The 22,323-nt window shown below is 38.9% G+C and overlaps 1 protein-coding gene across 3 annotated transcripts in view; it reads right to left on the minus strand.

The window, feature by feature from the left end:
• Positions 1 to 21,627, minus strand: part of SHPRH (SNF2 histone linker PHD RING helicase) — a 56,020-nt gene extending 34,393 nt beyond the window's left edge. For 2 of the 3 annotated variants that reach the window (XR_005932939.1, XM_041125153.1), the window contains exons 1-14: positions 21,457 to 21,627; positions 18,698 to 19,367; positions 18,177 to 18,306; positions 16,605 to 16,652; positions 12,539 to 12,757; positions 12,151 to 12,229; positions 11,203 to 11,353; positions 9,327 to 9,432; positions 8,574 to 8,830; positions 7,442 to 8,137; positions 3,964 to 4,215; positions 3,071 to 3,149; positions 960 to 1,123; positions 616 to 872 (exon numbers count right to left, since the gene is read on the minus strand). Coding sequence is in view for 2 of the 3 variants with exons in the window: in XM_041125153.1 (XP_040981087.1) it covers positions 616 to 872; positions 960 to 1,123; positions 3,071 to 3,149; positions 3,964 to 4,215; positions 7,442 to 8,137; positions 8,574 to 8,830; positions 9,327 to 9,432; positions 11,203 to 11,353; positions 12,151 to 12,229; positions 12,539 to 12,757; positions 16,605 to 16,652; positions 18,177 to 18,306; positions 18,698 to 19,336 (3,077 nt within the window). In the remaining variant the exon portion in view is untranslated. The remainder of the gene's footprint in view (positions 1 to 615; positions 873 to 959; positions 1,124 to 3,070; positions 3,150 to 3,963; positions 4,216 to 7,441; positions 8,138 to 8,573; positions 8,831 to 9,326; positions 9,433 to 11,202; positions 11,354 to 12,150; positions 12,230 to 12,538; positions 12,758 to 16,604; positions 16,653 to 18,176; positions 18,307 to 18,697; positions 19,368 to 21,456) is intronic. The other variant, XM_030022288.2, reaches the window with a different exon arrangement.
• Between the last annotated feature and the right edge of the window lie 696 nt (positions 21,628 to 22,323).

Below are 22,323 nucleotides of genomic sequence, written 5' to 3' on the forward strand. Positions count from 1 at the left end.
TGGTAGCAACATGCTTTTGGTCTAACAAAGGCTGAGACCAAACTGGTATTTGCAGGGCACTTGTGAGGAAGATGATCTTGAAAGCATGGAAAAAAAAAAAGGGGAAAAAAAAAAAGCATTTGAACAGCTTTCAGGTTTGGATCTACATTTACAAAATCTGCAACCTCACATTAACAATGTTTTCTTTGAATTAAAGAATTACTCCATTCTGTTTATTCATTTTGTTCATTGTTCTCATTTATGAACATGAGTTTTGTAAGAGACAGAAGAAAACCAGTGGGCTTATTTAAAACTGACAAGAACCTGGTTTGTTTCACACTCAGTCTGTCACCTGCAACACCCTAGTATCCATCCGCATCGTAAGGTTAAAGTGTTACTGCACAGACATCTGCCTCTCAGTACTATGTTCTTTAACACAAGAATTACACTAAATAACCTACTGCATCCTATTCAGCTTCTGAGGTCAGATAACTTGGTGTGACATAGTTGCACATTTAACTAACGAAGCTTAAAATTAGGCTTGTTTGAGAACTGTACAAGATCTTGCACCATTAGGGACAATTAAGAGTTTTGCTTTGGATAAAGCAAGCCATTTAGGAAATGACAGAAATTCACCTTTTCTGTAATGGCAAAAACTCTCCCCGAACAGCTTGTGGATGACAGCAGGCCTGCCTCAGCCGCAGCAAAGGGTACAGAATAGAAGTCACAGTCCTTCTATCTAGGCTACTAAGCTTAAGAGTCCAGTCTGAAATCTTCCTGAGTTTTGCCAATGCATCCTGGCAGCACACCTCATGCTGGCGATGATAGAAGTGTCTCTCCACAGGAGAAAAGTGAAGCCAGTGTACATTTTCTGTCTGAGGGGGGATTTGAATCTGCAATTAAAAAAAAAAAGGTAATTTTCAAATAAAGCTATTGATAAATGTTGTTCAGGAATTTTAAAACCCCAAACTCTTATTTACTTGGTCAATCACATCCTTCTTTGCTGATCTCCACATTATCCTGGCAATTAGACTGTAGAGAGGCCGGGGATTTTTCCTACAGTAAGGTCGATATAAAAGTTGGTCCCACCAATGTTTGACCCAGTAAGGATCAACTCCAAGAAAAAGGACTAATCCATACAGATCTGTCAAGAAAAGAAAGTGGTTTAGTACAATGTTTGTATTTTAATACTTCACAATATGCCTCCAAAAAAATTAACTTTCATAGAAAGGTTACCAGGCATAAAACAACTACATTCTGGCCATTATCTTTTCCACTTGTTTTCCAGTCATTCCCTCACCAAAACAGCTAATTTAAAGGCAGAGGACTAGCTGGGGGAAGGTGGAGGTTCTCTCCTTTAGCTACTTTTTCACTGTCATAGAACTTGCTGAAATACAACTGTTTGTGAGACACTTTCCTAATTTCAAGTTTAGCAGAACAGAGCAATGAATTGAAACCTATTCAGAGCAGGGGTGAGAGGCAGAAATTACATGATTGCATATGGTTAACTGGGTTTGCCAGGTTTTTCTAGAACAATATTGCACAGTATCATTACTTCACAGCCTGCTGTGCACCAACTGTCTGTTGCCCACCATCCTAAAAGGGGCCGCAATTCAGAAGACTTCCACTTTTCTACTAAGGCAGAAGAAATCAACAGAACACACTTTTATTGTTTTCTTACTAATTGAGAGAATATAGCTTGCTAATTCTGTGCAATTCAGAAACCCATCATTTTGGGGGATGAAATATAAGGACATACTGACTTTAAGCTTGTATCTAAATCTTACTGGAAAAATACAGAAGCACGTTTAATGCTGCATGTGGACAATGCAGAAATAGAAATATATGATGGTTCTTATAGATATCTTATAAATAGTTCTTAAAGATCTGGTGGCTGCATTCTTTATTCTGTTAGCTTTATGGTAATTTTGGTATTCAGCTGAGAGCCACAAGACATTCACCAAATTCATCATAAACCAGAGGAAGAAAAATCCTGTGAATCATTTCTGTGCAGGAAGTAACTGTTTACCCAAAGCTCCTATCCTACTTTATTACAGCAGTGGTAGCACAGATCCAAAATAGTCAGCAGTTTTCATCCCCTATATGATGGGGGCTGCCTCAGTATAGTCTGAGCACATGGCCAACATGTATTATGGACAATATCACATTTCAGATATGTATTAAATCAACACTACCACACATAAGGACTTGAATAGGTTAATCATGACAGTCAAATCAATCACTTCCTTCTATAGCATTTGCTTTATTATGTATTCTTACAACTATTATGTGTATTTATAAATTTAATCTACAATTCCATAATGAATTAATCTACAATATTGAATTTTATAATAGTTTGGTGTCTGAACAATAGTTCACAAATACACACAAATGCTCACACTGATTTATCCACTTTCAAACTCATTGCCTCAATGTGTAGCACATTCCTAAACCAATCAAAGAACACAGGGAGATAAAATTAGTCAGTTCCCTTTCTTTTTTCTATCTTTGAAGCCTGTCCACAGAAACCAAGTACCTCACAAAAAAGACAAGATAAATGACACCTGCCAACATACAGCTCCCTACTCCACACATCTCAATTCGTTAAGTCCTTACATAAGGACTTAATACAATTTCATTAAGCTTTAGTACAATTTTTAGAATTTATATTCATGGCAGTTGATGCCCACAGTAGTTCATACAGGGCTATGCAAAAAGCAAATACAGCTTTGCTTGCTGCATTTGACAGTTAGAAGGATTCTGTAATCAGAGCAGACTTTAGCTGCAACAGAAAGAAGTTAATATTTACCCACTCTGCTAAGTGAAAACTGAAGAACAGACTTGAGTCAGCTGTTTGACATACAGCTTCTCCCCAAAGTATTTGTCTAACTCGGGGAGATAAAAAGATTTCAGCTCTGCAATTGCTATGTTGATACATTCATTGATGGCTTTATTACATGGTTAAAGGTTGTGGCTTACCAAGTCAGAGTACCTAATGAATTCAGATCAAAACTAGCAGACAGTTTAACTACTTCAAACCACTACTAGCACAAGGAAAACTCACAGATGACACCACTACATAAAATCTCACCTTCTAATCCTCGCTGCACAGGAGTGCCACTGACACACCAGCGATTGATTCCACTTAAACGGAGAGCCATTTCAGCAGCCTAGCAAAAGAAGACAGAACTAATGGTATGAAAGGAAAACCAAAGATAGTGTGGAACATAGCCTGAAAACACATGGACCTTATTTTTAAGAAGTCTGAACATCTTTTCAGTATGTAAGATTAGCAGAGCTATAAGCAGCATTGGTACCATCTATTATAAAAATGTGTATAAAGTTATTGAGCTTTTTTGAAGGTAACTGAAAGCTGATAAAAGCCATACCCAGTTCCAAGCAGTCAAGTGCAATTAAGGGCTCACAAAAGGCAAACAGTTAGCAAAAGAAACTGTACGTAAAAAAAAATAAAAATAAAAAATTAAAGTCTATAAGCCTTTATATAAGTAGTGTTTTTGTCTTCCTGTCTCGGGCAAAAAGACTGGACGAATACTAATTAAAATAATCTCCCTCTGCAGACTGCAGCCCTAGAGTCTGCAGACATACTGCTGACTATGTTAGCTTGCAGACCCAAAGGACGTACCTATGCCTCTGAACCATGTCACTGAACAGGCTAGTGTCTTGTTTGAAACTATCAAACACCATATACGACATGATGACCTAGTTCTTTAAACTGTCGGTATAGATCACGTTAAGTATTTTTTGAGCTAGATATACTTCATAGTCTGTCAAAATTCCAACAAGAGAACCATTTAATAGTAAATATCTCCAACAGAAAATTCACTTCTAAAGAACAAGCTACAAGGACAAATTACCTGAGTGCACTGAATGTTAAGAGGGGAGAGGGAAGTCTACTGTATTATTTACAGTGAGCTTGTCAAAACCTTTTCAAGTTAAATAAATGCATGACTGGGAATGTCATACCTTTGCAGTAGTGCATTCAACCATTTGTGCTTCATCAAGGCAGATCCTCCACCACTCCACTGCTACTAAGGGGCTTGGGATGGCCATGTATCGCTTCTGGTTCCTGAAACGGCGCCCATCTTCGCTGTTACTGTGGGGTATATCTACATAGTTCAGTTCAGTGCGGAGAACATCATATGTGGTGATAACCACCTCCTGCTCTGCCAACATGTGTGGCTGCAAAAATCCATGCTTCTTCACACCTTGATATACCTACATAGATTTGTATTCAATAGCACAACAGCAAAGAATGAAGGTAGGAGATGCTTTAATAAAAATGCAGAAATACCAGCACAGCTTAATACATGCATGCTTTCAGAAGTGTTCCTCATATAATATGAAACCATTCATAAAACCTGTATTCACATAGTAGCATGGTGGGAAATCCATACAAGTAACACAGATAATAAATGCAATACAGACACTGATGCAAAATTCTTATGTATAAGTACTTATATCTTTGCAAAACATTTTTTTTCTCCTTTGAAGAACAGAGGACTTCAGTATTTGCTGCAACACTTATTTGTTGCAACAGCTGTATGCAAGATTAACCATTCTGTAATGTTGTACGGAGCAACATTATGTAAGTCAGTGTTACATGTCCTGTCCTCTCCTTGACCGTAGATGTGTTACCTTTCTCCCCACGTCCCCAAGAACTTCATGGATGATTAGGCAAAGACAGAAGTATGGCGAAATACTTAAAAACCAGAAATTATACTCTGGGTAATGTTTTATCTACAAAAAGGACTTCTACAGAGACTCATGAAATAGAAAGAATACCTTGGAAGAAACAACCCCTGTGCACCAACAGAATATTATTATAAACCTTTCATATTGCCATTTCTTCTAATATCAGAAGTATTTTTCTTATCTCCCTTGTCATTCTAAGCATACAGCAGTTTAAATAAAAAAATTAACAAGTTAAACCAAACATTTTACTATATGTTTCCCCATGGTAGCATTCCATATCTAAAGAAAATACAGTACATACTATGAGTCCCAATATATTTACAATACTGAGACATGTTGCAATTTCAAATAATGTATGGTATAGCACAAAATCAAAATATATTTTTAAAATAGGAGTGTTTTCTAATCTCCAGGTTTATTAGCTGCTAAAAGCAATTATTACCAGAGCTATATATCAATCACTGTTTTTTCCTTCTCATATGGACTTTTTCTCTTGCTCTCAATTTACTTCAGGAACCTACTTCAAAATTACAGGCATCCATTGCTTTTTTTAAGAATTTTATCATCAGCTACTTCTTTCCACCTATCTATTAACATTAATCACAAAGTTAAAATAGATAAGGCCTTCTTCTGACAGATACAGGAATATCCCTATCTTATTTAGAAAGAATCTATATTCTAGTCTCATCTTCAAATAGCTAGCATCTTTCTAGTGCTCTCTCATTCTGTGAGTTCATGATTTATTACATAAACACTAATCAAGATGGTCCATTCTTATCTGCAACTACCTACAAACACTTTTACCATTTAAGAAAATCACACCGTCTCTCCAGTCCCTCAGTGTCACAAACTTTAATGTTCTCTTAACTCACACAACTAATAGTTAAAATTACCAAAATTAAGGTGACTATCAACCTTAGTTGATTTTCCCCCCTCTTTACCCCTTGATGATCAGCACATGATTTCACTGTCACTGTACTTTTCCTTCCAGTAATAATCTTCCTCTACATTTGTGCATATGGCAACAGTGCTTCTGTCAACTGAAAGAAACACTTGCAGAAAATTTCTGTTCAGCCTGAGTGTGACACCAGAGCATGTGCAACCAGGTCAATTCACATGAACTGAAGAGGGAGACGGGGCAGGGGGTGGGGGGAGAAAAAAGAGCATGCTCACTGAAGCAACTGTTAAGAAGAAAAAATAGCTGTCGAAGATTAATGATCTCTTCCAAGTATTTATGAACAGATTTTACGGAGGTTTATAACTTGGCCAAGTTTTGGTTGTTTTCACAGCAGCAGGAAAAGACAACCTGCCACAAAGCAAGACCTACTGATAAATTTTAATTTCTTGTTCTATTACATAAAACCATTAGAATTTCCCATGTGTTGTAAGCAGTTGGAAGAATAAAAAACACCCTTCACAGGCAAAAAAACTTGTTAATATGCAAAACTGGTTTTTTGAAACATCTGCACTATTTTTTTTAACTTTACAAAAAAAACCAACAAATTTTCATTTTGAAGCAACACTGAAAGCAAGTCTGGATGACTTACAGTTGGCAGTTAAAAGAAAATGAAAACAGTGTCTTAGAATGGAAGGTGTCACACAGCTTAAAGTACTGACATTCAGTATTTAAGCTACTTTACTGTTACCATGTAAATCTATTTCTGACAGTTTTCATCAAAGCTGGTATAAAACTTGGACTGGGTCCTACGAAAGCTGTGCAAGTTTTACACATTTGTTAATTGCTGCACTAAAGCTAATTAGACTGCTCACACAAATGGCTTACTGGAGGCCTAGAATTCATTTATGCATTGGGCATCTATGTAGGATAGCGGAAGGTATCAGCTATAACCCTGAATACAAAGCTTCCTCTCTTTATCAATCTACTACTACTGTTATTTTATTCAAAACATAAGGGCTCTCAAAGCACTTTATCATTACAAAGGTTCTTGCCTACTAAAAATATGAAGGACAAAACTTGACTAAATCATAAATAAAAGACAACGACTACCCTTGAATACTGTGATAACTATATTCAAAAAAATCCTGCATAGCCATAGTTACTGTATGTATAATTAGGTTTATTTTAGTGATAGAGCTATTAGAAATTAAGTAAAAGGACAATACAATGTCTCCAGATAAGCAACATTCTAATAAATATGGCAGATGTTATAGAGACAATGCTCAAGCTGTAAAGGTGTCATTCTCAGTAAACACCAAGGCCCAAGACTTCTTTTGTAAAGCCCAAGAACCAGAAATTCAAGAGTACAATCTTTACCCACTGAAACATTTGTTTTTATCTAAAATGAAATGAGAAGTAACTGTCAGAGAGCTGCTTGGGTGCAAATGTACAGTGAGACTTGACACTGCCAAAACACCTATAGTTAGGCCTTTCTAAGTTCCATGGTAATCTTTCAGAAAAAAACCCCCACCACAAACAGCCTTCCCTCTCAGAAATCACTTTGTTATTGCAATTGCTCAAAATTTGCTTCCATTTGATAAAGATATCTAGCCCCCTGTATCATCTCCCAGTGACCAACTAATAAGGAAAAAAAAGAACTAAATGCAGACAGTCTTTCTAGGACACAAATACACCATGTGGTGCCAAAGTATAGGTCTAATAGCAAGAAATGTAGGATTCTGACACAGAGGACAAAGAAACTTCTGAACTTTACATGATACTGAGTGTCAGACAGGAAGCCCCGAGCCTTGACAAAATAACTCTCCAGAATACAAAGCTATATAATCTTACCAGAACTCGAAGAGAAGATGATCTTACATGCCTGTTGATCTCATCTACCCACTGATGACAAATAGAACTCGGAGAAATTATTAGAGTTGCTCCTGTGGAAACTGGTTTCATTGCCACAAGACAATGGGGACAGTAGAAGGGTTTGATCTTCAGGTTCTCCTCTTTGTAGTTTACACATTCTGCATGCTGCCATAAGTAACATTTCAGGCACTGCACACGAGCTTTATAGTCAGCCAATCCAAGCTCACCACAGATGCATTCAAAACGATATTCAGAGGTATTAAACGGAAATACAGAACTGGTATGTTGTACACTACTGCTGGCATGTTCTTGGGAATGTGAGGACTGGTCCTTTGGGACTTCCTGCTGGACATCAGCTGTAGTTTTAGAAACATCAAAATCCGGATGACTGCTCATGTCCCTGGAGACAAGGAGGCTGCCATGCAGATCAGGAGACTTTGGGACCACAGCTTCCTGCTGAACATTATTCTCTTTTACAGAGTTCTCATGATCAGCTTCAGATTTCCAGTTAGTTTTGGTAGTTGTACAATAATCATGTTCTTCCATGGTGATATCCACCCGTAAAGGGGTTTTAAGGACATTTTCAGAAGTGACATCGCTATTTCTTGATTCTTTGGTTTGAGTTTTAGCATTCATCAACTGCTTCTTCTGAATGTTTTCTGAAGTCCTTGCTATCTACAAAGTAAAATTAACCAAGAATGTCAGACTTTCTCCTCACCTTTTTTTTTTTTTTTGAATGTATAATATCTATGTCTTGGTGTGTTTAAGATTTTGTATCAATTTCCAGTTTGAGGATTTGGTTAATGCGTATCAGTATTTAAAAATGACAACTTCACAGTAAGAACAATATATCTGCCAGCCCCCCAGCACTATTTTAAAAGATTTATGACAGATGTAGTTAATATTTTAGCCCCAAATTTGATCTACTTATGATTTCTGCTTCTTTGTTCATGAATGTCAAAGCAAACACTGCAGTTTTCTTAATTTTTATCAATAAGCCAGCGTCACTGAACTAGTGCAGAGACAACACTGCTGAGAGGTGCATGCAACTGGTAGAACTAAGATCTGCCCTTACAGCATTCTTTGAAGTAACTATGGCAGCATGTTTTACCTGCTCCTTGGTTCTTTCTCGCCTCTTCTGTTCCTTGTAATTCTTTCCCAGCTTGAAAGACCCAGCCAGACCATGTCCTTTGACTTGCTCTACTACTTGTTCTGCAATTAGTTTTTCTAGAGTTCTTTTGAGAAGCCGTCTATTTCTCTGTATGTCATACCTATATATAGCACTGATGTACTTGAATATTGCAATAATGGATGCTCCTTTCTTCACATTCATTTCCTTAACAGCTGCTAATATCATCACTCGTAAGCCTATGTGTAGGATCAAAGCAAAAAAACTTACATCTCAGATAAAATGAAAGTTACCTCAGGGAACGCATATTAAGGGAACTCTTAACACTGTGTTCATCTAAAAAACGCAAACCAAAAAGACAGGCAGCAGTTTTGACAATGCTTTACTTGAGGTAGCCTTACAAATTGCTATTTTTCAGTGATTCTAAGACAATATTGAGTAGCAACAGAAATAAGTTACTCAGTTTTCTTACTGAAGCTTATAAAAAGTGTATTTCAGTTAAATGTATAAACTCTCTTACAAGGACCTTTAGTTACATGGAGCTCTGTCGCACAGAGATCTGAGCTGGCAACTTTAAGTGTGGATCACTTGTTTGTAGCATGCAATCCTACATCACAGTGCTCAGCAAAAGAATAATTTCATTCCACCAAAGTAAAGAGTAGCATTGAATTCATAGTGGCCAATATAAGACTTATGCCAAAAGCAAAAGCAAAAAAAGTCATCAGAAATACTTACTGGGATATTGTATTTTTTCCTTCAATTTAAGCTCTATTTCCCTTGTTTTTTTCTTTGTATTTCCTTCTAAAGGTTGAGGTGGAACAAAGAAGTTCACGAGCTTACCCTAATGCAGACAACATTTAATAGTTATTAGCGCATGTCTCTTCACAGTAATTCTGAACTTCATTAATCTTTTCACATCTGAAAATAAGCACGAGCTGCTATAGATGGGTGCTCTAATCTCACTAATTTGCTCAGATAGCTCACTTCCAGCGTACAGAGTAATACCCCATTCAGTTCAGTTTCTTGGCAAATGGTGTTCAGCACCCTACACTGATAACAGAAAGAGCAGCCCTGCAAGCTGCTTGGGTCCTCCACTACCTCAGAATTAAGGTGAAGGAATCTATAGCTGTAAGTGATCTAGGTTACTGATGCAGGGAGGAAAATACATATTTAATATATAGCTAGAAAAACAAAAGGAGGTAAGCAATATAGATTGAAAAGCCCTAGTTGTATTACAAGTAAGTTTCTCTTTTTAGGGATTGCCTCCCCAAAATTTACTCTATTATTAGTCATTTTATTCAAGATGTATACTCAAGAACCGGGATATAAAAAAAGGAATCCCAAAGCTGGAACAAATGCAGTGCCAATATTTCTATGATTAACTGTTTTATAGCTGTATTCATTGACACTTCACTCTGCCCTGTCCAATTGGTTGCTTTGCAGAATTCTTAACCATAACTGCAATGAAACTCCAGACACTGTTTGAACTCTACAGTGAGCCAAAACACCTGGAGTAACTCTGACACTGGCTTACACAAGCCAGGAGTCATCCAGAAAGTCTCAGCTGGAATAAAGCACTTCTGGTTTGTTTTTTTTTTTCAGCACATCATACAAAGACATTTTATATTTGAAGACAAGAAAAACACAGATGACAAGGGGCCTTCTGGAGGAGTGGAATAGTGCCTTTTAACCCCACAGGCAATGTCATATAATTCTGTTCATAAAGGTCCCAAAATATTAGCTAAGATGTCTGTCCCAGCTACTCACACCATGAAACAGTTTTGTAACTCCAGCTCTCCAAAGGCTATGGTCTCTAGCTATTGTTGCCAGTTGATGTTCAGATGCTTTAGTGCTAATACTCCCCTCTTCACATTCAGTGCTGACACTCTGATACATTTAAGAAGAATCTTCTTCTCTTTGAGAATCAGGTCTTTTTAACCGATACAATTACAAGCAGGCAGACCATTATGAAGAGATGTACAATGAAACTGGCTGCCATGAATTCAAAAAGATGGAACCCACAGAAGTGGTAAGAGTTTACTTAAGGATAAAGGTTCTCTCCCTTCAGAGAGAATTTTTGGCTTTAATGAGCATGCTAAGTTTTCACAGGATGCATGATGAGGAACATGAAAAGATGGCAAACTGCTGCTAAATAAGCCCATTTATTATATGAAATAGAGGGCATGCAGAAATCTTTATTCACCAAGTTTAAATTGTTCCTATTTTAGCACAGAACATATGTCTAATCAATGTCTGATACTCACCAATACAATGAAGTGAAGGGGAGAATTATTTCCAACATCGTAGACTAAACTACATATTTATACACTCCTGGAGTGCGTGTAAACTACCAGCAGCCTATTAACAGCACAGTTGCCTGCTAACACCCTTCAACAATAGCAAACTATCAATTGCTTCTCATGCAAACCATTCCACTATTTATGCGAGCAACTATCACATCCTACAAAGCAAAAACTTTCACTGTACTTTAATCCAGCTTTAAATCTGGACTTCTATAAAACAGAAAGCAATAAACTCAAGCGAGGAAGCGCATTTACATTAATTCTGAAAAGTATTTTCTTTGTACTAAATCTTATCCCAGTTTTCTTACCTCAGGTAATGTCAGATCATCTTGTTTAATGTCTGGTCGGGTATGAGTCAGAATAAGAGCCAACACTTCTACTGTTTTTCCAAGACCCATCTCATCTGCCAAAATACCTCCAGGCCACTGGGGTCCAGCAATTGGATATTCACGGATAATACTAAAATTCAAGTACATTCCCAAATGAAAGTCAGTAACTACAGAATGGTGTGACAGAGAAGCGCATGTTCAGGGGCACACAGAGCATAGCTTCAGCAGCGAAAAGGTTGTAAGGTGAGGCAATACCTTTTATTAGATAAGCTGAGATTGACAAAAGCTAGCAAGCTTTTTGGGTGTACAAACCTGACCAAGATGAATATGTATGCCAGAAGTTTGGGGATTTTTTTCCCCTCCTAACAGGCCCCTGCCTTGCTAACCTTAGCCTATCATAACATTAGTCTCCAAAAAATTGAAATGTATTTATATTCACATGCGTTAAAGATCTGAAAGTTATATAGGGAAAAAAATAAAAAGCCAACTAGCAATCAAAAGGTTCTACCCTAACCAAATTAATGAAAAGTGCAACAGAACTAGCAATACCCAGAATTAATAAAAATTGTTATACTGCCTCCTTCCTTTAGATTTTAAAAATATTGGACCAGAAGGTCAAAGCCTCCGATGCTCTGGTTTAAATAAAATGTTAATCTTAGAACCACAAATTTGCACTGAAATAAAAAAAAAAATAAAAGCTTTAAGAATTATATCTTCAACTGGAGATATTCATATTTACCTGTGCATTATATACTCCAGTTTGCCTTTTTTTCAAAGTAAAGATATTGCTGTTCTAATTCTTTAGCTGCTAACTGAAAAGTGACAGTTATGCTCTATCTTATATCCTCCAGGTAAAAGTTGCCAATAAGGTTTTCACAAAGTACAACCTTGAGGTGTTCTCAGAAAGAGATAACTATAAAAACATACCAGCCAGTAAATGGATTATAGTAGATTTTTACTCCATCCAGAGTGATAACCTCCCGCCATAGGAAGTGCAGTGCATTTTCTACAGAAAAAGAGTTCATGTTATTATTATGAGGTTTCTCTGTAAACAGCACACAGCTTAGAATTGCCTAGACTTATTGTGACAGAGACAAAAAGCATATGTTTACCTCCAACCTCCAGTGCTTCAGGACCAACAACATACATGAAATGTTGTTCAGCGAAGTTTAGTTTATCATTTAGTGTACTAACCAAACAACAGGTTTTCTAAAAATAGTAATGAAATTATTAACAAACAGCAAGAAAACACTACTGCTAACAATACAATGCTACTTTCCTCAATTATGCAAGTTTTCCAGACCCATATACTTGCCACTGCTTGGAGTGCTTGTGAAGTTCTCTCGGTGAAGCATCCAGCTCACAGCCTCACTTTGGTACGGCCTCAGAATAGGAATTAATGCAGGATGCTGCACATCCTCTCTCAGTAACTGGATATCCTGCTGATGGGTGTGCCTTACAAAGTCATAAAGCTCTTCAATATTTTGTCGCTCTAGTTCTGTGTCAGATTCTTCCTCATCTTCCTCCAGCTCATCTGCATACACCAAGTCATTCAAGACATGCATTATCAATCAACTTTGGTCAACATTTCAGTATATTTTGCTGCAACTTTAGTTAACAGGTGAAAGCAAGCAAAGCAAAACATCATTTAAATGTATGTATCAACTGCACCTGCCTCAGCTAGCAGCAGTATGAAATTACAAGCACTACTTTCCTGAAAATCACAATTAACATGCTATGGCGATCACACAGGTATGCATATTCAGCAAAGCTCTTCCTTTAGAATTTAGGGATAGAATGACCAGACCTTGTTTATTTAATAAAGACCTTCTACTAAACATTTCTAACTGATACAGAACCACAAATAACTCACATTTCAGATTTAAATGTTAAGATGGGTCAATGATCTTCTAGGAAGGGGAAAAACACAGTGGGTTATCAAGGATTTGTAAATTTTTCATGAAATAAGGCCTTTCTTGATAAAATAACGTATTAAAAAAACAAAACAGGAGATTCTCTTCAGCGAGCTTTCCTGTTAATTTTAACTTATCCATCTGGATAAGAAGACTGTAGCAGTAGGACAACATGAAATTCTCACCACTTGCATCATCACAAAAATTCAGACAAGGCATACTTTAGAAACTAAAATCCCACCTCAAGAGAAGTATGTACCCTCTAGGACAGAAGGCCTACCCTTCTTTTCTACCCTCTAAGAAAGAAAGCCTTGTGCTTATGTATTTTTCACATAATTTGGATATATGGGCATACACAGAACTTAAGCAGCGTAGAACAAAAATTCATGAAAAATTCAAGGGCCAGCATTTTAGGAAACTGACATAAGATAAGGGAACAAAAGACTTAGAGGACAAGTTTTAATAGTGTTTTAGTCTTCAAATTAAAAACATCAGCACCAATAAGACAGCTGTACAACTCTACAGCTCAAAAGATACTAACCCCAGCTAGTATTGGAGATAAAGCCACCTTGCAGAATTTCTCTCTCAAAAAAAAAAAAAATTTAGAAGCAAGTCAAGGCTAGCATTTTCAGCATAAAGTGACCTTAAGGTATATTTAACATAACATACTGATAAAAAAAGAAAACAACTAATGGCAGGCACAATTAAATCAAATTATAATTACAATGCTAACAAAGAAGAAATGTACCTGGCATCAACACCAGAAAGCTTAATCTCAAAATAAGGTTTGAGGGCTGCTATTAGGACTCCCTTTCATGTAAGGCAAAAGCTTTCTTTCATTCAAATGAATGATGAAGGTGAAGAATGGTTTCCAAAACAAACAGCAGGAAATGATGTGCCTATGTGTGGCAGTCATCAGTGCCCTCTCCTAATCCTTTTAAGTCAATGGAATAATTCCAGTGCTTCACAAGGGGAAAGAGAATTCTGAAAGACATTAAGTTTCTATAAATTCATGAAAACTGTATAAATAAAGACTTGTAATGTAAAGAAGGTAACCAGAGTGCACATGTGGGGTTATTAATGTTCCAGCCAAACGAAAAGCACCAAGCTGAGCATGCAGCTTTATATACTACAGAAACTGTTCCAAGGGATCCTCTCACACACATTCCTCGCTTCATGGAAAGAGCGGAGAAATTAGAGTGATCACAGAGTATAACTTTGATGGGTGAAGTTGATCTATAATGACACCTATCATCATACTTGCCAAAATAACAGTTTTCAAATCTCACATTTCAGAGCATAATAAATTGACTCCTATATAAACTAAGTCTATCCAGAATTTTACAGGGGAGCAAAGACTACAATGTACTTTAAAGTAAAATGTTTTTTTCATACAATTGGATGTTTCGTCCCTACCTTTCTTGTTTTGTTCATTCTCTCAAAGATTCCTTCCCCCCCCCCCCCCCCCGATTACATGGTTCTATGTACCACAGGGATTTTTAAAAGGGTGCTAAGGAAGTTTACTTCTCTCTGTTACTTATTACACAGTGAATATTTAATTATGCTTTCAACCATTTCAAATGTAATTCAATTACATAGCTTTCATCTTAGTATTTTTTACCTTTGAGAAACAGCTAGTATTGTACTATTTAAAAATTCAGCTTCTCTGAGAAGTTTCATAATCAAGTATTCTACTTAATTCCTTCAATGACTGAACTTAACTTCTGCTACTGCATCTGCAGTAGGATCTTTCCATTTTGTCTGTAGGGCAGTTTCCAGATTGCTGTATATCTATGTCAATGAAAATGTAATCTTTTCCCCCTTTATTCTAGATTAATGAAAAACTTGTTGCTTCACATTTGGTATTAAAGAATGCCATACAAAGACCAAAAAACTCTTTGTACAAAGAGGAGCCATTATTCTTAAGAAAATTGAAGGAAAATGGTATATGGTATATGCTATTGCCATGCTACTCTAACAAACTCAGAAACATTTACTATTCACTAGAACAAATAGCAATTAAACTGGCATTTAGTCTTTTTTAAAATTTTAATTATGAAGACCATGGTTTTTTTCACATGAAAGCAGCTAGCTGGATCTCTAAGTGATCTATGCCTGTGCGTTCACTGAAGGAACAAAAACCGTCATGTAATACTATACACCAGATACAGGATACAAGCTATTATAAAGCCAGTTATTTATTAAAGCAAACAAAAGAAATCTCTATAAACAAACTTCTTTGAGAAGTGGTTAACTCTATAATTAATGTTCAAAACTCATGAAGCTTCTGCATCTTAAATATTTTGTCACTCTATTGCAGATTCCTTAATGCATCTATGCTATGCTTGCCATAACTGGAGATGGAATTTCTGCCACAAAGTCTCAAAACCATCTAGCAGGACATTAATGGGACAAGTACATTGAGGAAAACAAATATATAAAAATTAAATGTAGGAATAGAGAGGTCATGTCCATTATTTGTGTAAATCCTTGTGTGTAACTCCATCAACACAAGAATTTGCTCATCAATGGGGAGAACAAGAGCCCTCATCTTGGAATGTTGTTGCATAGAGTTCATTTTAGATGGATACTGACAAGTGTTAAAATACATACTTACATGCAGTTTTACAAAAATCTCAATTAATTCTCTTTAAATACAGGTGACATTCAAACACAAAGTTGTTAGAAATGGAAATCAATTTACACTTCTTAAGAGGAATGCATTCATCAACATAGAATCAAGGCTGTATTATTTTATGCTACATCAAAAAGTACGTGCTTAAAAACTGTTAGAAAATGTAACTTGTTTCACATTGTGTAACCGCCGGGGGTCTTTCCTCCCAAATCTTTTCCATTTCTGTGACATGCTTTATTTCTGAATTTGAAGCACAGCATAATGCACACTATATAGTGTTTTAATGATCCTGTTTTGTTCTCTAAATACTTGCAGGAATATTCTTTACCTTTGATTTGGCTTGACTGACACTGAACACTAAGTTGATGAAATTACTGAGCTATAGACCCACCTACTGAACTACAGCCTTAGTTGCAACAGTTAGCAAAGGGGCCATCTTTTTTTCTAATATGAAGTAAGGATTTTTTTCTTCTGCATTGCTTTATATTTATCTATATTGAATTTATACTGAATCTCCACTGCCTAGTCTGCTTGCAAGCTTTCAGTTGTTCTTCATGTCTATTATGCTGAATAATACATTTAAAGTTTGTTGATAATACCATCTTACCAATCACTGTATTTCCCAAAGCATTAGGAATAAGTTAACCTGCACGTGCCTTTGTAGGACTTGACTGGTGACCTTCATACACATTAACAACCATTTATTTCTATTCTCCACACCCTCTATTTTACTTAAGTCATTTATATGGCATTCATTAGCATAGAATCAAAACTATATTATTATTTTATGCCACATCAAAATGTACATGCTGAAAAACAGTCAGAAAATTTACCAGTTGGCAACACAGCTCCTTTCTGAACCCGAGATGGTTGCATGGCTTCTGAAAAGGTAAGTTAAGGCATAACAACCCAATCACTTAGGTCCACATTCCTGCTCCAGTAACTGAGGGGCATGTCTTCCCTTTCAGAAGCTATATTGCCTCTTCACCTGTAAGCTACACTGAAACATGTAGTCCATAAAAATCTACCCTTTAGTGTACTGAGGACAAATGCCCCAAGTTCCAGCAGAAAATTTTTGCATCTCAAAATAGGTCACTGTTCATTTTGTCCATAAACAATCTCTTTCCCCAACCCTTCCACAACAAGACGATAAGCAGAGAAGAAAATTGTGCTTCCTGCCATAGCATTACTTAATTTGAGCACTCTTTCATATGCCTTAGTCATCCCAAGTCTATGAATTCTCTGGCAGATATTCTACATCCAATGCATTTATAATAACGTATTTCTCCTAATGCATTTAAAAACATTAGTATTCATTTCTGTATCTTAAAACTATTTATTCTTCAGACTTCTTTTTGGAACTGCTTCAATGTGCTTTTAAACCTAAACTGACAAATTTGCTTCAGTCAGATTACTTCAGTTTTTTGAAGGATGACTTCTGTGCAATATCTTCCCTTCCCCACATACTTAGTTATACCAGCCCTTCTCTTGGTATCTCTCAGGTCTTTTCTGACAATTGCATGTTTGTTCTTTGCAGCAGGCATAGACGTACAGATTTTATTCTGTTAGCTCTTTAGCAAGTTGCCTAATTTTTTTATACAAATCTGCCTTTTGAAATTAAGTAAATTATAAGGGGGGCGCTAGGCTTCTGTTGCTTCTGCAAAAACACTGAAACTCAGTATATTACGGTCACTTATCGAGTCAGTTTTCAACTAACATTTTGAATTGATCCTACACTCAGGAACAAGACAAAGGTTGGTTTAAGATTCTCCTAAGACATCACACCATAAAGTGGTCATTGATCACCCTAAAAATCTGTATCACTACTGAATATAATCTGGCAAACATATCTTCAATTCCAAAATGATGACAAGGCAAATGATGACTTGTAAACTCGCAGTGCTATATTCTTAAAACTGTCATAAAGGTGCATTTTGTTGTAGTTTGCATTATAAATGCCTTACCATACAAACCAAACAGAAATTCTGTTGCCACAGTTGTGCGTTAGGCACCAAACTAGGAACAAAAGCTTTCCAAATTTAATTCCTGATTCTTTTAAACAGTTCCTGTGTAGCTCAGACAAGCTACTGTAGATCCGTTCAAACAACCCACACAACTCAGTGAAAACTGTATTTACTCCCCAAGAGGTAAGAACTCAAACTTCTATGTGCCTCAGTGCCTAATCTGTAGAGAAGGAATATTATCACCTGTAGTTTGACCATAAACTAATTAGCATATGATTATTGGTCAGATAATGAGAGAATTGCCTAATAATATTACCTTGAAAATAAAGTTGCTCTAGATGGCAGGAATAACTTGCTATTTCCCCTTACATTTAAACTACTAAAAAAAGATACACTTTAATAACAAAAATTATTCCTCATCATTCAATTGAATTGAATTACCTGGAATTAAAAAACTATAGAACCTTTCCATGAGTTTTTGAATCAGCTGATTAGCTTTTTTGGGTCTTCCACCTCCATCACTGAGAAACTCTGGTTTACTTAGCCCAGCTTCCAGAAGGTAAATTCCAACCTGTGAAGTGGTTAATCATTTAATTAAGTGTTAGAAAGATAAGATTATAAACAGAAGAGTATGAAAACTACAACAGTGCTTTAAAAATTACCAGATGTAGACAGACGTAATAAATCTACTAAAATCACCATATAGAGGGTACAGTACTTTGCAGCTAAAAACTTCTGTGATTCCTTCGGGTAATACATTACTAATGATGCAACAGTAATACCAAATTTTTAGGAAAAAACACACTGAAAACATTTACAAAAGCATGTATAAACTATATATCTTCATCACATTATAAAAATATATGGTAGCTGCCAAACTTCACTGTTCAGAGGTTTTCATTTTATATTTCAAACAAAAAAGAAGAACTTTCAAAATGCAACACAAGTATATGAACTCATACCTTTAAAGCTTGAGCCTCTCCAGGTCTTTGATAAAGTCCAATTATCTTTTTCTTTTGCAACCACCTCAAGCCTTCCAATATTTCACCACCTAAAGTTGGTTCCACCAAAATACATTGTTCATAAGCACCCAGGTATTCTTTTGTTTCATTACTGTACTCTTCTTCACTTCTTTCATGAACACAGACCTGCAGTTGATCATCAGAGTCTCCTCTCATCAAAGTAAAACTCCTTTCATGGAATTCATCAGTTAGAATTTGCTCAGAAGGAAGACGAAGAGCAAATTCTCCCAACAAAGCTTTCCAGGACCCATCTGCACGGTATGGCAAGACTATAATATTTAGCTGTACTGACACAGGAGTCAAGATGGAGTAAGAGTCGTCTTCATCGTTAACTGTCAAAAACTTAACAGATTTTGAGCCACTGCCTTCTTTTGGAATGAGATCATCAGTGCTATCATCATTTATAACAATGAAGGATGCAGAAGAAGTGCTTGGACCTGGGACATGGTCCTCATTAGTCATTTCATCATCTAATGTTATCACCTCATTTCTCCTGTCTTCATGCATATTCCAGCAGAGCTTTTTCTTCTTCTCCTCATCTATTTTTGATGGAGGTGCACGTTTTCGACGACTACTCATTTTGTCGTTTTCTCAACAGTATTTTCAGTCTCTGCGAGATGGAAGTAAATCAGTCAGCAGTAAGTATTACAAAGTCAAATGCCCCCACTGAAATTTCACTGTGCAGTAGCTGCCAAACTTGCAAAAGGTCTGAACGCAAACATATGCGCTAAGAAGACTAACTGTTCAAAAGAGACGTAGTTTTACAGAGCCTCTCCTATCCCCATGCCATCACACAAAGCTGGACATGAAGCCTTCGCCTTGTACTATAGCTTATCATTTTGCCAGACAACTACAGAGATGAACAAGAATGCTACATTTCACAGCTGCTACTCAGAATATTGTGGGACAGATAAAAAGAATGAGAAGCAGTGGAATCCCTCAAAGGTGGGGGTGGAGGGAGATGGCAAAAGAAACTCCACAAGCAAAAGTGCAGGAGGCAGAGAAGATTCTGGGGTGGGTGTGGGGAACACACACACACACACAAAATTCTTCCTTCATTTCAAAGCCTATGTTAAGACGAAATTTTCAGCGAACTTGACACGGGGCTAGTCTGAAGCTGCCATTACATAAAATATGGTTTAGAGACTAAGCTACCAAGGTCTCTCCTTATACGTCTCTAATGACCTTCCTACTGGTACTGAATACTTTATTTTCCCAAGAAACTATGCATGCTGGGACCTGGATATACAAATTGCTTGCAGAGGAGTCCTTACTTACTCTGTTGTGCATTTCAGTGGGACCAATCAGTAAACTACATCCATAGTCTTACCGACTTTGACTAACTGCAAAGCTAAGTCAAGATACCCATGCAACTCCTTGACTGAACCTGGACAGTGAACAGATTTTGTGGATAAAATACTAGAAAATAAAGTACATATGCTAAACAAGACACATGAAGAAGCAGATTATGGAATATTAGACCAATCTGGGAAACTAATAAGTATATACTCAAAACTACATGCTCATACTTAAATACTCAAACAAGCAGCAACCTTTTTTTTTTCTCTCCAAAAAAATACTGTTTTTATAAGGAGCCTGAACACAGCAACAGGTTTATGACCTTGTATTACAGCACTGTCTTTGTCAGAAAAGACAGGAAAATATACAGATATCCATGCTAATTCAGCTTCTGCACACAACTTTTAAAGAAATGTAGGCAAATTAAATGCAGTATCCCACATCCTAATGTTACAGGGGTTTATGCTTGAACAGAGCAGAATTCCTAGAATTCTGAATAATTTTAAGAGGGTCTTATAAAAAAACCCAACCCAAACAAAGCCTAAATTTTATAATTCGTTAAAGTCAAAAGAAACTTTCAGGAACATACAAATCTTGCTGTGCTCGAATTTCAAACGCAACAGAATTAAGGAAAGGAAACAATGCGAGTTATTCAAAGTAATACTCCTGCACCCAGAGCCTTGCTGACAGTACACGAAGCAAACCCCCAACGCTGAGCACACGTGTCGTAACACGGCGCTTCAGCCAAAGAAAGAAGGATTCCTGCATCACCAGGTCTGCACGTGCACACCAACTTCGGCGTCACACTCGGAGGTATAAACGGCTGTCACCCCCCCGGGGCCGGGGCCGGCGCCGCTGCCCGACAAACCCCCCCCCCCCCCCAAGCTCCGTCGCCAGGACGCGGGCAGGTCTCGGTTGTCCCTAACGAGGAAAGTTACTTGAAACTCGGAAGGCAGAGGCCAGCAGCTGATGAGCGTAGTCCTCAGCCAGCGGTATTTTACCTCACACGACACCTGCTACCGCAGAGGTCAAAGGGGCTGCGGTATGCCTGCCCACCGCCGCAACCCCCCGCCCCCCTCCCCGGTTTCCACGCGGCCCGTGAGGCCAGCCGAGAAACGAGCAGCCGGCCCGGGGCACCCACCGCTCCCCGGGGGCACTCGCACAGGCCCGCCGGGCCCCGCCACCCCGCAGCCGGCCGCGGCAAGGCCGCCCCGCCGCCTCACGGCCCCGCTAGGTCGCCGGGCGGGCGGGCGAGCAGGCAGGCGGAGTGGCCGGCCACCGCCCTTCTCAGCCCGGGGCTGGTGGGGGCAGCCGCCCCCTCCCCACCGCCGCTGCGGCCCCCGGAGGGGGCGGTGAGGGAAGGGGGGGGGGGGGAGCAGAGCCAACCGCCACCAACGTACCGAAGGGGTATCGCCGCTGCGGCCACCCTCACGGCCGCGGCTCCTTCCCCGTTCGGGGCAGGCCCCCGCCGCACAGCGGCAGCGAGGGCTGGTCGGGACGGAGGGGGGGGCGGCGGACGACCCCCTCCGCCGCTGGCGAAGTCGGAAGGACCTCCCGGGCAGTGGAGGGGGAGGCGGGCACGAGGATGCGCGCGCACCCGCCCTGGCCCGGCCGGCGACCAATGGGATGCGAGGAAGGTGACAGTTCTCCCCGCCCCTCCCGCCAGCGGAAAAAGCAACGGGAGGGGGGAAGAGGGGAGCAGGCGCAGACGTTGGCCCCTGGGCAAGGGGGCGGGAAAACCGCCGTTCGCCCTCAGTTGGGCGTGGCTGAGGGAGGAGCAAGAGCGAGTCTGAAACGTCATTGGCGGCGTGCGCAGGCGCGGGTGGCTGGCGGGGGGGGGGGGGCGAGCTGGGCCGGGCCGGGCCGGTGGCTCTGTGTGTCCGGCTGCGCAGGTCGGTCCGTCTTCCCGAGGCAAAGCCCTCTGACGTCATGAGGCGGGCGGGGGGGGAATGGCCTGGGTTAGGCCCGTGAAGAGCGAGGCTGGAGGGTATCGGGTAGTTTAAAGCCCCACATGGGGTTTGTGAGGTGTTTCAGGCCTCTACCACAGGTGTTCCTGTCAGGGGTGATGGAAGAGAGTTTAGAAGCTGTCACGGAGCAGAGGGGGTGCCGTCTTGTTTCCCTGGCCGATCACACACGGGGAAAAAGGTGACGCTGAGAAATGATTTCTGAAAGCAGTGGTGGTGGTGGAAACCTTGATGCAATCCATGAGGTGAAACACTGTTAGGAGAAAAGAGAGGCACACAAAGGTCGGTTAAGTCATGTGACAA

Source organism: Aquila chrysaetos, chromosome 8, assembly GCF_900496995.4.
Source record: "Aquila chrysaetos chrysaetos chromosome 8, bAquChr1.4, whole genome shotgun sequence".
Classification (NCBI taxonomy): Eukaryota; Metazoa; Chordata; class Aves; order Accipitriformes; family Accipitridae; genus Aquila; species Aquila chrysaetos.